This window comes from Barbus barbus, assembly GCF_936440315.1.
Source record: "Barbus barbus genome assembly, chromosome: 8".
NCBI classification, from domain to species: Eukaryota; Metazoa; Chordata; class Actinopteri; order Cypriniformes; family Cyprinidae; genus Barbus; species Barbus barbus.
Window position 1 is genome coordinate 28,572,015 of NC_136736.1, and position 14,828 is coordinate 28,586,842.

Below are 14,828 nucleotides of genomic sequence, written 5' to 3' on the forward strand. Positions count from 1 at the left end.
TTCAAGTGCTTTAAGTGAAAAATGGTTTTCAACATTGAACACAGAACCATTACTAATATTTAAGCACTAATAATAATTAGTAATAAAGGTGCACCAGAATATTAATCAGAGATTTACCATCACAGGAATAAATGACATTTTAATATATATTCAAATAGAAAGCAGTTCTTGCATTTATATATATATATATATATATATATATATATATATATGTATATGCCCATTTTTACTGTATTTTTGAATAAATAAATGCAGCATTGGAGAGCATAAGAGACTTCTTTCAAAAGCATTTTAAAAAAGCTTAATTATAGCAAACATTTGACTAGTAAGGGTGTTACTGAGACAACAATGGAACAAAAAGCCTTTACTTTTTGGTTTTGAATACCTTAATACATATATTTCAGGCTGCTAAGAGATGTGCTATTTATGAAGCACATTAGCCTAAAAGTTACAGCAATAAATTCCTTAGTTGACAGTAAATGGATGTTGTCATCAGCAGCAGGGTTTAGTCAGAGCAACTGGAGGGTCACAGTGAGATAAGGGACCTGAATTAGCTCTCTGTTAGCTGGACTGCATTATTTATATAAGCATATCATGGAAGCAGTCAAAGAAATAGCCATTTGTCAATCAATCACTTTAAACTCCTCCCACCAGCAGCACAATTAGCCCGGCAAAGAGCTATGGCCTTGGTTTCCCCTGGATACCATCAAAAAAGAAAAAAAGTATTGATTAGCAACAGACAGTCAATTCTCTAGACTAGTGATTTATGTTAAAATTGCTGCCTCTCTCATTATAATTCAGATTTTTCATTACACAACACTGTTACTCTAAAGATGTCCATTGTGTGTGTGTGTGTGTGTGTGTGTGTGTGTGTGTGTGTGTGTGTGTGTGTGTGTGTGTGTGTGTGTGTGTGTGTTTGTGTGGTTTTGCATATGAGTTTGGGTGAGCGTGTGTATTGTATTTGACAAGGTCACAATTTGGTCCCACTTCATATTTTGTCCCTAATACCTGTATACTTACACAGTAACTAGATGTGTGCGTAGTATGTATCCACAGTGTAAGTACTCATTGGTACATAGTATCTACAGCTGTAATATTTCTGTAACTACACCCATGTAACAACCCACTGAATGGTATGTATAAGAACAGATGTGTAACAGGACATTGGTAATAACACTGTTTTCACTTCCCTAAGTACTCGTTTAACAGGAATTATATAACTCCATTTGGTAACACTTTATTTTAAGGTGTCCATAATATAGAGTAATTAACTAGTTAAGTACTTAGTAGTAGCCGTTGTACTTACATGAATCAAAATGTACTTACAGACCGAGTCTGTTACACAGCTATTTATGTAACCAAAAGATTGTTACATATGTGTTGCAGACTTTGTACAACGCAATTATAAATGTAAGTACACAGACATAAGCCACCTAAAATAAAGTGTATCAATATTGTACTTAAGTGTACTTCATGTGTATCTATATTGTACACCATATCCAGCTGCACCTTAGTTTGATTTAACCCACTAGTACACAGCTAAAATACATGTAATGCATTTCTAATTACATTACAGTTAGAGAATATTACACAGGCATAAGCTACTTAAAATAAAGTGTATCAACATTGTACTTAAGTGTACAAGTAGCTGTGTAACAGGCTCGACCTGTTACATATGTGTAACAGTAGCTGCCTATTACATCTACATAATTACAAACTGTAATTACAGGCTGTTCCATAACTTAGTTACATGGTAAGCACATTTTTGTTTCATGTAAGTACAACAGGTACTACTAAGTACTTAATTAGGTAATTACTCTGTATTATGAAACCTTAAAATAAAGTGTTACCCTACATTTTGTAACAACAGTATGTATTAGAGTAATTGGAACAATTTGATCCAGGGGTTGGAAACGAGTAGGTTTAGGGATATGTAAAGTGGGAGGAGTTGGATCTCGAGTTAGTGGAGTTGGTGCTCCACTGTAATACCAGTGTACTTACATGGTAACTCCTCAGGAACTGTCCACTTAATATAAAGTGTAACATTCTGGACACCAACCACAATTTATATGTAAAGCCTAACTTACTGGCCGCTGCTGTGTAACATCAAAGTAATTACATGGTAAATCCATAGGAATTGTCTACTTGATATAAAGTGTAACACTTTCTTTACAAAAAAGTGCTGTTAGTCCTGTTACACATACCATTCAGTGGGTTGTTACATATGTGTAGTTACACAAGCATTAGAGCCGTAGATACTATGTACTAATGTGTACTTACATTGTGGTTACATACTATGTACACATCTAGTTACTATGTAAGTACATAGGTATTAGGGACACTTAATATAAAGTGGGACCCAAGATTTTCCCTCACATTGTGACAAAGGAAGAAAAAGAAGAAAAGTGCAGGTGAGGCTGACTGCTGATATATAAGGAGAAAAACAATGGACCATTAACACTCACATACACAAAGACACAAGTAAAGAGCGGAATATTCCCCTCAGAAGAGCATTGGCTGCTTGGCTAATCATGACTTTAACATCTCTATAAAAATGCTGACTGTCTAAATCTAGTATACAGCTGTTGCATGAGTTTCGGTGTGGACTCATGGGAAAAAACAATCTTCAGAGACTTGAAGTGAAGTACATAAGCTTTATGAGAAGGAGAGAACTGAGGGGAGAACTCTATTCCTTAAACTCTTACGGTATAGCAGAAACAAAGTCACAGCCACACACAGCCTGTGTGTTAAGATTATATGAAAATTTATATACAAAACGTACTCGGTTACTTATGTAACCTCGGTTCCCTGATATACGGGAACGAGTACTGCGTCGCTAGACGCTATGGGGGAAAAACTCCATTTTCTCTGAGGACTGAATACTTTTTCAACCATGCAGTGTGACTGCACGGCCATTGGTTTGTGCAGTAAATAAAAACGAACCAATGGCTCGTCAGCAGCGCTGCACGAGCCTATGGCGGCAAAGCCCGCCAGAAAGGGTGGGGCCATCTGGCTATATAAGCGGGCGCTTCGCCATAGGAAGTCAGGCCAATTCGACTGAAGGCCAATTCGACTCGTTCCCGTACCTCAGGGAACCGAGGTTACGTAAGTAACCGAGTACATTCCCTTTCGATACTTCACTCGTACTGCATCGCTAGACGCAATGGGGAACAAATATAATCCCGCCATGCCATGAAGAGGAATGACTGATACAACTGGCCTTGAGCAATAAAGACTCAAAGGGACCAATTATGAGCAGGAAGAATCCTGCAGGAGGCATGAGAACTGAACTCGTAGAGGTCAGCTCTGGCCTGGATAATCGTTCCAACAGTCATAAGTACAGCCTTAGCACTAGCAATAGGACCAAGAGCGTTCTTAGGAATCAGGCTATGCCTGAGAATAGACCACTTAGATAGGCGTGTGCCACTTTAAGCAGATAAACCCGAGCCTGCAAGGCCAGAACATCCAAGTTATAGGACCTGGTAAATGTGGACGGGGCGGCTTTCAACGAAAGCAGTCTGTTTGTGAGGGAGCAGCTTCAGCGACTCACACGCAAAGCTGTCAAAGATAGCTTTCTACTCCGGTCCGCCCAAGAGGATATAGCCGCTCATGTAACGAGGGGCGGTGATTCTCACGTGTAAAAACACTGGCGGATCAGAGCGCTGCGGTAAGAGCTGGCGTGGGGTCATTCAAAACCGGTTACTTAGCCCCGTTGCTCTATTGTTTCATTCTCCGAGCTTGCTGAGAGAGGAGAAACGGAAGAGCGGAGCTGCGTTCATAGAAGGCCAGCGAGTGGAGAAGAGCGAGACTCATACTCGAGTGATACTCATACTCATACTCATACTCTGTCTCAGTGAACGCGCAGTCTACAGGCGAAGCACTCACCGCCCTTCTGCATCGTGCAGAATTCCCTGCGCGAGCCACACTCGCAGTGCGACATTTGCAACAACGTCTTTTGAAATTTGCTCTTTCAGAGAAATTTGATTTTAGACTTACCGGATGGCCGCAGGGGGCGAGGCTGGCATCTGCACAGGTCGCTGGAGCAGCTCGAAGAGCAGGCAGAACAGCGAGAAGGCGCAGAGGAAAAGGCAGCTTCTATCCACAGCTAGGCGTTTCTACGGCGAGCATCTTCAGTCCCGAGTGTCAGCGAACGGATGATCGTCGTCGCTGAAGGAGAATTGATCTGATTTCCTATGGCGAAGCGCCCGCTTTCCAGATGGCCCCACCCTTTATGGCGGGCTTTGCCGCCCTAGGCTCGTGCAGCGCCGCTGACGAGCCATTGGTTCGTTTTTATTTACTGCACAAACCAATGGCCGTGCAGTCACACTGCGTGATTGAAAAAGTCTTCAGTCCTCGGAGAAAAATTAGTTTTTCCCCCATAGCGTCTAGCGATGCAGTACGAGTGAAGTATCAACAGGGAACTTGCTTTTTAAAAAATTAGCTGTGAAACTGAGCTGTTTGATGCAGCTCACCTAGGAGTAGTTCCTCCAAAAAACATGTATTGTCTGTAACTCACAGTTACAACTTAGAGCACCGTAACTTAAATTGATCTTTTTCTTATAGAAAGTTGTCAAATGGTTTTGGAGGACTTAAAAGCACACAAGTTACACAGACTACTTTATGGTACTTTTTGTCATTTTTTGAGCTTTGCAACAATGCAAATCATAAGGTCAATTTTGTTATGGAAAAGAACAGCTTGGACATTCTGCTAAATATCTCCATATGCATTCCATATTTAAGTTTGGTATGAAGAATTAATTGCTGGGTGAAATATTGCAGGTAGAGAGAAAATGCTCAGCCATATACACAAACATATACTGTATTAAAAAGTTTAAAAAGTTTTGGGTCAGTACGTTTTTTTGGGTCAGTAAGTTTTTTCTGTAAAGAAATGAGTACTTTATTCAGCAAGGATGCATTGATTTGCTTTAAGTTACAAAGACATCTATCATGTTGGAAAAGATTTCTATGTCAAATAAATTCTGTTCAAGTGTTCTGTTTTCAACACTGATAATAAGACGCGTTTTTGAGCAGTAAATCAGCATATAAGAATGATTTCTGAAGGATCATGTGACACTGAAGACTAGAATAATGATGCTGAACATACCATCACAAAAATAAATTACATTTTGAAACATTCAAATAGGAAGCAGTTATTTTAAATAGTAATACTATTTTACAATATTGTAATTTTTGTCTTTATTTTTTTCTCAATAGTCGCATGCATGATGAGCATAAGAGACTTTTCAAAAACATGTAAAAAAAATAATAATAATAATAATAATTATTATTATTAATAAATGTAGCACTTTAGTATAGGGGCCAATTCTCACTATTAACTAGTTACTTATTAGCATGTTTATTAATAAAATATTGTCTGTTTATTAGTAAAGCACATACTCTGCATGACCATATTCTACATCCCTACCCAATACCTGAACTTACCTTACTAACTATTAATGAGCAACAAATTAGGAGTTTATTGAGGCAAAGGTTGTAGTTAATGGTTTGTTACTGGCCTTAAAATAAAGTGTGACCAACAAATCTTACCAAACACCAACTATTGAATGGTAGTGTGTATATAAAAGTATTTTTCTTTAAGGTAGCTTTGAGTTACTGCGTGTGTATAAACACATCCTAATAACCTATTAAATGAAACTTTAATACTTGTATCTCCCCCCTTTCCTCTCTTCTCCTCTCCTTTTGGCACCACCCCCTGCTGTCTGCCATTGCTCTAAGTGACAAACAATCCAGAAAATTCCAAAACATACCAACAAGGCTAGTTTGCTGCAGTTGTAGATTAAAGAATATGAAAATGAAAGATTTAAATGAATGTCAAATTAAAATTTTACTTACCTAATCTGAGAGAAAAAAAAAAAGGATCATATTAAAATCTCTGACATTTGATTGCATTTTATCTTGGCAAATCTGAGCACAGTTTGAGACATTGTTCAGATCAATTCTGAAGCTCTAGAGAAACACTCTTAACACTTTTTTCTCTCTCAGGCAAACAATCTGAAAAGCATTTGAGTTCCTGTCTAAGAGAAACAACTGAGATATTAAATGCATTCCTGATGTTCTTTCTTCTCTAAACAAACAAAATGCAAAGCAAAATAGTGTCATGTCTCCATTATGTTTTCTGGTCTGTTGTATGTTGCTGTTAGAATATAATCATTGATTCACTCACCATGTTTTATTTTTTTACCCAACTGTCATTGCTCCAAACAATGACTGAGCACTTGGAAAATCAAAGCAAACTGCCCTACTCTCATTCCTAACGAGTCCTGACATCTGGCACTTGATGATGCCAAGACTCTAAGTGACATCTCCACGGTAACTGCTCAAACAAGGCAGAATATCACTGCACAGTCTAGCGCATCCTCCATGGTGACCCCACAACTTTGTATGTGTGTGTGTGTGTGTGTGTGTGTGAGAGAGAGAGGCACCACAGTTTTGCAGTGCCATTACTGTACACATACACGTGCTTATTAGCATACAGTATATAGCAAATTATTTTCGCAAAAGGTCTTAAAGTAAAGTCTTAAAAATGTTGATCTCTCTGACATCATATTTATGGGAGTGACCATTTTTTGACCACAGTGAATCAGGGGTCGTTATTATATTGTTTACAATTACACTGGCCTCATCAAGCTAAATAAAGAAAGGAAAAATGTAATATTCATATTTTTTTACACAAAGCTGTATAAATAATGTAATGTGTTATTACTGTTATATAAAACTAAAACTAGCACTATTAAAATCATTTTTGTTAATTTAAATGAAGCTGAAACATATAAAGTAAATAAAAATATTAGATATAACCTTAATAAGAAATTAGATGAAGGTTAGAAATGTTGCCTTGGCAAATAGGTTAGATGAAATAGGATGAAACTGAAGTATTTAAAAATAACTAAAAGTAAAAGTGAAATAAATAAATAAATAAATTATATATATATATATATATATATATATATATATATATATATATATATATATATATATATATATATATATATATATATATATAAAAAACAAATAAATTAATAAATAAAATAAATAAAATAAAAATAATTTAAATCTAAGTAGAAATCTAAATCTAAGTAAAATTGAAAAACACACAAAATCACTCAAGCTTAAATTAAAAACAAAAAAATATAAAAATAAAACATATATATATTGTGTATATATGTATATATACTTAAATACTGTATGTGTGTATATATATAAATATATATATATATATATACACACACACACTGTATATGTGTGTGTGTGTGTGTAAATACAGTAAGACTAACTGTACTTATTGTGAAGGTTGAAACTATATGTCTTAAGGCTAGTAATCATAAATAATTACTGGTATAACCGCATATAGGATAGAAAAAATAGGTCATAAAAACTATGTCTATGATGGTTAATGCCCAGGTATTTTGGATCTGAGGTGGGAAAATATGATTTCATGAAAGTTAAGTAGTTTCTTTTTCACATGATAAAAAAGTAAAAAAAAATACAGTATTAAAAAAGAAAAAGTTAATTATATTTTATCTGGCAAAAAAGTCACTGTTTCCAGAGAATTAGCTATAATTATCTAAAAGTGGGAAGGACATGTTCCCTTGCAGGTATAATCATTGCTACACTCCTGATTCTGGCAGAAATAAGACATTTCTTGGGGCAGATTTCAGCACATTTTCAGCATCCACCCTTCCCAATGTGATACAGTAGAGATGAGAAGCAAGGACGGGGGATGTGAGGCTTCTGGCCAGTGAGAGGAAGAGGGAAATAGAGAGGGATGAACAGATGGATGAGTGATCCCGCTGGGGTGTGTCATTCATCACTGTCACCCGTAAAAGAAGGTGCATGAAAGATGACCGAGCTGAGCGGCAGAAAGGGAGAGAGAATGACAGATGAGCAGAAGGACAGCAGAGGAGGGAGTGATTTAAGCATATACTTTTCATATGTGTTGAAGGGGGCTGTGAGTGAGTAAATTGAGGCTCATCTAAATTTACAGCACACTGAACGTGGTGAAAAACGAGATGGGTGTGTGTACACTTATGTTTACCTGTGGGTGACAGCAGGGCTGGAGACAGAAGGCTGTTTGCTCTGTGGTGGAGGTTTCTGGGGCTCTCTTGCACACCGGCCCCATAGGAACGCTTCGGTGGTCGACCTGGACGAGAGCTGTGAAGGGTGTAAACACACATTAGTATTGTGCCCATCGTTAAGGACAACACAGACATTGAAAATTAATATACATTTAAAGCAATTAAAAAAAAAATGTTTTTACTAAAAATTTTTACTTTTAATAACACTCTACAGGTACATCTAAAAAAAATTAGAATATCGTGAAAAAGTTAATTTTTTCTTGTAACTTATTTCAAAAAGTGAAACTTTCATATATTTTAGATTCATTGCATGTAAAGTAAGACATTTCAAAAGTTTTTTTGTTTTAATTTTGATGATTAGAGCTTACAGCTCATGAAAGTCAAAAATCAGTATCTCAAAATATTAGAATATTTACATTTGAGTTTCAATTAATGACCATCCATACAGTATAAATTCCGGGTATCTCTTGTTCTTTGAAGCCACAATAATGGAGAAGACTGCTGACTTGGCATTGATCCAGAAGACGAACATTGACGCCCTCCACAAAGAGGGTAAGTCACAGAGGGCCATTACTGAAAGGTTTGGCTGTTTACAGAGTGCTGTATCAAAGCATATTAAATGTAAAGTTGACTGGAAGGAAGAATTTGGGTAGGAAAAGGTGCACAAGCAACAGGGATGACCACAAGCTTGAGAATACTGTCAAGCAAAGCTGATTCAAACACAAGGAGTGGACTGAAGCTGGAGTCAGTGCATCAAGAGTCACCACGCTCAGATGTCTTCAGGAAAAGGGCTATCAAGCCACTTCTGAAACAGAGACAACGTCAGAAGCGTCTTACCTGGGCTGTGGAGAAAAAGAACTGGACTGTTGCTCAGTGGTCCAAAGTCCTCTTTTCAGATGAAAGTAAATTTTGCATTTCATTTGGAAATCAAGGTCCCAGAGTCTGGAGGAAGAGTGGAGAGGCACAGAATCCATGTTGCTTGAAGTCCAGTGTGAAGTTTCCACAGTCAGTGATGATTTGGGCTGCCATGTCATCTGCTGGTGTTGGTCCACCGTGTTTTCTGAAGTCCACAGTCAACGCAACCATCTACCAGGAAATTTTAGAGCACTTCATGCTTCCTTCTGCTGACAAGCTTTATGGAGATGCTGATTTCATTTTCCAGCAGGACTTGGCACCTGCCCACACTGCCAAAGGTACCAAAAGCTGGTTCAGTGACCATGGTGTTACTGTGCTTGATTGGCCAGCAAACTCGCCTGACCTGAACCTCATAGAGAATCTATGGGGTATTGTCAACAGGAAGATGAGAGACACCAGACCCAACAATGCAGATGACCTGAAGGCCGCTATCAAAGCAACCTGGGCTTCCATTACACCTGAGCAGTGCCACAAACTGATTGCCTCCATGCCACGCCGCATTGATGCAGTAATTCATGCAAAACGAGGCCCAACCAAGTATTGAGTGCATAGAAATTAACATACTTTTCAGAAGCCTTACATGTCTGTTTAAAATATCCTTTTTTTATTGATCGTATGTACTATTCTAATTTTCTGAGACACTGAATTTTCGGTTTTCATGATCTGTAAGCCATAATCATCAAAATTTCAACAAATAAAGGCTTGAAATATTTCACTCTATGTGTAATGAATCTATATATGGGTTTCACTTTCTGAAATGAGTGACAAAAAATTATTGAGCTATTTCATGATATTCTAATTTTTTGAGATGTACCTGTACAAATTATAATATTAATACAAAATATTGTTTAAAAAAATAAATTAAAAATAACACTTTTAATTTAAATTACAGCAGCAATTTTGAAAGGAAACATAATTTGGCATTTTTCATAATGCAAAAATTACATAACATGATCACTGCCAATGGCACATAATGCAAAACTGATAACGGTTTTGCATTAAATTGATTTAAAAAATAAATAAATAAATTATACACTACCATTCAAACTTCTTGATCAAATTAATGAGTCATTGCTGAATCAAAGTATTTATGTAAAAACATCTGTTGAACAGTAGTGTATTTACACTTAATGTAAACATGAGTTTCTAACATTTGGAACTGGAAAGGCTTTATAAAGGTCAAAGCAAGAAAAGCTTTCTGAAGGTTCAGGTGCAGACTGTTCAGTAAACTTCAAAATGGATGCTTTTGTTTTTCCCAAAAGCTCTTCAGTTGCTCTGACATTGCACTTTGTCTGTCACCTGTCAATCAGGGGATATGAAACAGCGTTCATAACACAACCAACTACTGATGAAATAAAGAAAAACAAACCCTTCTGAATTCAGTTGAAATAGCCAAACCAGAGTACAGAGACTGTCCAGTCAGTAAGGGTGATGGGAAGTAACAGGAGGAGAAAGAGAAAGGACAGCCGGTAGCTTTTCTTGCCTGTCTTGCTTTTGTTTGTAACTCCAAAAGTTCATCTCAGGGGTAGAGACACAATCTCTAAGCTGTCAAAGGTTAAAAGACACCGAGGGGCTTTTGCCCTCGAAGAATGTGGAAGAAAAAAGAGAGGGACCTTTAAACAGAGGTCTGTGACTGACAGAGAAACAGACTGAGTTTAACATCCCTCCATTGATTTATGTGGTATGTAGATGACGACAAGAATGTGATCTGTCCTCTGATACAGCAACAATCATGAACCCATATGTGAATAACAAATAAATGACATTGACATACAGTGAGCTAAAGTTAACCAGTAGCATTTTTATTTAAAGCAGGGATATTCTACACCAGGGATCTCCAACCCTGCTCCTGGAGAGCTAACGTCCTGCAGACTTCAGTTCCAACCCTGCTGCAACACACCTGTCTGTAATTATCAAGTAGCCCTGCAGACCTTTATTAGCTGGTTCAGGTGTGTTTGATTGGGGTTGGAGCTGAAATCTGCAGGATCGTAGCTCTCCAGGAGCAGGGTTGGAGACCACTGTTCTAAAACCTTTACTACACACTTTTTTTTTATTTCTTCCCTAATATTGTGATATCAATTTAAATCAAGGTTTATTTAAAAAAATGTTGTGAGTTGGTGGTGAATTTGTTTGAATACATACAATCTGAATATGTAGCTAATGAGACAAATTCAAACGAATCCGTTACCAATTCAACAAAATGAAAATGTGCACCAATTTAGTCAAGATTGCCTAATTCGGAGTGTCTACACTAAGTGCAAATGGCCTGCCTTGCTGTAGAGTTTATTTACACTAACTCCGCCCACCGACATATGGTTGGGCTAGACAACATTAGAAAAGATGGCTGTCAAAAAAATCTCCACTGGCTTAAGTGGTACAATGTGACTTTTTAACGTGATCGATCCAAGTGCGAATCCGCCTTTTGCCGAACTCTTTCTTGTCCCTTTTCACATCTCAAAACACATCGGAAAGGAATTTACAGTATGTTCAATAAAAATTAAGGGAAAAAATTTAAAAGTGTCGGGTAGGGTTAGGGTTAGGTGTAGGGAGAGCTTTATTGTCCCAATAAGTCAGCATCTTTAATTAACACTCAATATGTTATTATTGCATACTGTTTTATAATACAATACTGAGGAGCATAATATATTTGCCATTATTTACAATAAGTAGAATAAACAGCAGAAAATACTGCTATTTAAACATAGTGTAAATAGAAGCTATGGCTATTTGCACTTAGTGTAAACAGGATCCATAGCTGTTTGCACTTAGTGTACCTATCTCTAAGAAAATATGCTATTTTCACAGTGTAAATAGCATCTATTGCTATTTGCATTTAGTGTAAATAGCATCTACTGATATTTGCATTTAGAGTAAATAGAATCTATTGATATTTGCAGTAAATATTATGCAAATAGCCGCTGCCTTTTTAATTTGCTGATGCCAAAAACTAAGGTGGAAAAACAGGCTGATAACTATTTGTTTTACAATTAGGCTATTAATTAAAACAAATATAAAAGAATACAGACACACTCAAACTAAACTTTAAAGTAACACTCCAAATAACATAAATACAAAAAATAAATGCTCCCAATTACAAATACACAATTTTTTACAGGTGAAATTTCAAAATATTTACAAAATTTTAATCATGTAGCACTTGACTATCCCTGTTGATTAATGCCAAAAAAGAACTGCCAGCAATTAATCGATTAAACCGGTGTTTTGCTATTCCAAATGTTTAATACTTCTGTACATAAATGTGTCCTGTGTATGTTGTGGGAGTTTATGTATTGTCATTACTGTATGTACAATTATGTGATTAATCTTCAGCTAAGGCTAGACAATAAAGTTTAACTAAACTAAACTAAACTAAATTTCCTTTATGTTTGACTAACCTCCCTATATCAGTATATTCATACTGTCCTTCATCAAGATAGAGAATGCTGAAAAGCAGTGTTGGGAAGGTTACTTTGGAAATGTAATAGGTTACAGATTACAAGTTACCCTATTCAAGAATAGGGGAAGTCGTGGCCTAATGGTTAGCGAGTCGGACTCGTAATCCAAAGTCTCGGACCTGAGTCTCGGACCTGCAGGGATTGTAGGTGGGGGGAGTGAATGTCCAGCGCTCTCTCCACCCTCAATACCACGACTGAGGTGCCCTTGAGCAAGGCACCGAGCCCATTGCTCCGGGTGTGTGTTCACGGTGTGTGTGTGTTCACTGCTGTGTGTGTGCACTATGGATGGGTTAAATGCAGAGCACGAATTCCGAGTATGGGTCACCATACTTGGCCGTATGTCACTTCACGTCACTTCAAAATGTAATATGTAGTGTAACTATTTCAATTACATTATTAAAGTAATTATATTTGTACAGTAAATTTGATTACTTTTTTACTGATTACTAAATTACTAACATTCGAAATTCTCGTTTTTGCATCTGTAGTAAGCATTTTAATAGGAAAGGATGAGGAATACGAAATAAACGGGGGGAAAAAAACGCATACAAACATTTCGGACTCAGTGTGCAAGGACCTTTACTAAACACTAAAAGACTGTCAGAATTTCAAAATCCTTCATCACTTCAATTATTATAATAATAATTTAATTTTAAAGCACAGCCACCACAAAATCAGACATTAGCACCTCTTTTTATTTTGAGATTGTTCTGATTTTTGATTTTTACATTTCCAGCATTGGAACACAATCAACCAATCAAAGGTATCAGAATAGCTCCCCTTTACTAACCGGCCTTTAAATGGTCGGAGATATTGTGCACATCAAAAATAGACAAAGCAACAAATTAACATTATTCAACATATCCTAACTTTTTTCAGAAAATATTCAGACGTAACCCCCTTTGTAATATTTTCATAAATCACAAATTTAATTACACTTTTATTTTCAGTATTTGTAATGGATTACAGTTACATTTATTTTATAATTAAATTACGTAATGCTGTTACATGTAGCCTAGTTACCCCCCCAACACTGCTAAAAAGCCACTGATATGAAATAGTGAGCAGACTAATATGCTTGTGGTTCTGATGTCCCAACCCCAAACCTTGTGAATGAACTGTTTAAAGTAGACGTTTACATTTTCTGAAGGAAATATAAAAATCAATCTGTGCAAAACTGTCACGATTCAAAAGAGCACACGTTCAAGTCTATGCATGATTTGGGTTCCTCTTTCAAAAGTATATGAGATCTTTAATTTTTTTTTTTTTTTTTATTGGCTTCCAGAACACTTTGAAAAGTAATAGCTCAGGCTCTCATCAACAAGCCACACAATTTTGCAATTATTCATGTCTGTATGATAAACGGTGCAGGGCGAGCTAGGCACTGAAATGTAATACTCTAGTATTTTAAAAGAGCAAGGAAAATCCTGTTTTCTCTGATATGGCCACTTTGAAATCTCAGAGTATTAACACAGGCTCAGCACAGTTTAAATTTTAAACAGAGTCAATTTAATAAGGCAATGTGATTTTGAAACAATAAGGATCGTGTATGCTTTTTGCACGCTTAATTAGTTCGATGCCTAAAAGAGCCACAAGCATATGCGGATGAATCCCAACAGAGAGAAAGAAAGAGAAGGAAAAAAACCATTTCCACGGCAGTTCAGCTGCTCATATCTCTCTTTTCATCCCGGTGTGTAATGTTTATACATCCACTAACCCACTGTGTGAGCCTAACAGGAATGTGTGCAGTGCGCGTGGGACGGTGTGTTGATGTACAGGGGTGTGAATGGTTTCCTCTTTCTTAAAAGCACAGACAAAAGGAAGAATTCTGTTTACAAAGCTTACAGTAATACAGCTCTTGGAGACGCTCATTCATTGATCTCTTGATACCACTTCTCTCTCCCTCTCTTTCTCTCACTCCGTCTTTCTGTGCACACACACGGAAACACAAAAAAGCTAATCCAGATCTACTGACAACAGCTCTTTTGTTCTGTATTATCAGAGAGAAAAGAATCCTTCTCTTTTAGTGAACGACAGGATGAGCCGCTGATGGAAACGATGCAGTCATGCAGAGGTCATTGGCGCACACAAACTCTCCGAAAAATAACTGATTGTAGGCACTGGAAACACTGGCGTCACATAAGACTGCATTTCTGTAACTCAACAGGTAAAGCAAGATGCGACGAATGCCAAGGTCACGGGTTTGATTCACAGGGAACAAAAAGACTTGCCGCATTTGCTTTTATAAGTGATAAACTGATTATGTCTATAATCATGTAAACATTTTTTACTGCTCCATAGCACTTTTTGAAACTTTTTTGTTAGTGAATTAAACGTTCTGCATATATAAATTTTACAGATG

At 36.9% G+C, this 14,828-nt stretch overlaps 1 protein-coding gene across 3 annotated transcripts in view; it reads right to left on the bottom strand.

Annotated features, from left to right (window-relative positions):
• Positions 1-14,828, bottom strand: part of LOC306873855 (dachshund homolog 1-like) — a 45,282-nt gene that overhangs the window by 14,199 nt on the left and 16,255 nt on the right. For all 3 annotated transcript variants that reach the window (XM_079423365.1, XM_079423366.1, XM_079423367.1), the window contains exon 2: positions 8,057-8,172. In XM_079423365.1, coding sequence (XP_079279491.1) covers positions 8,057-8,172 — 116 coding nt within the window. The remainder of the gene's footprint in view (positions 1-8,056; positions 8,173-14,828) is intronic.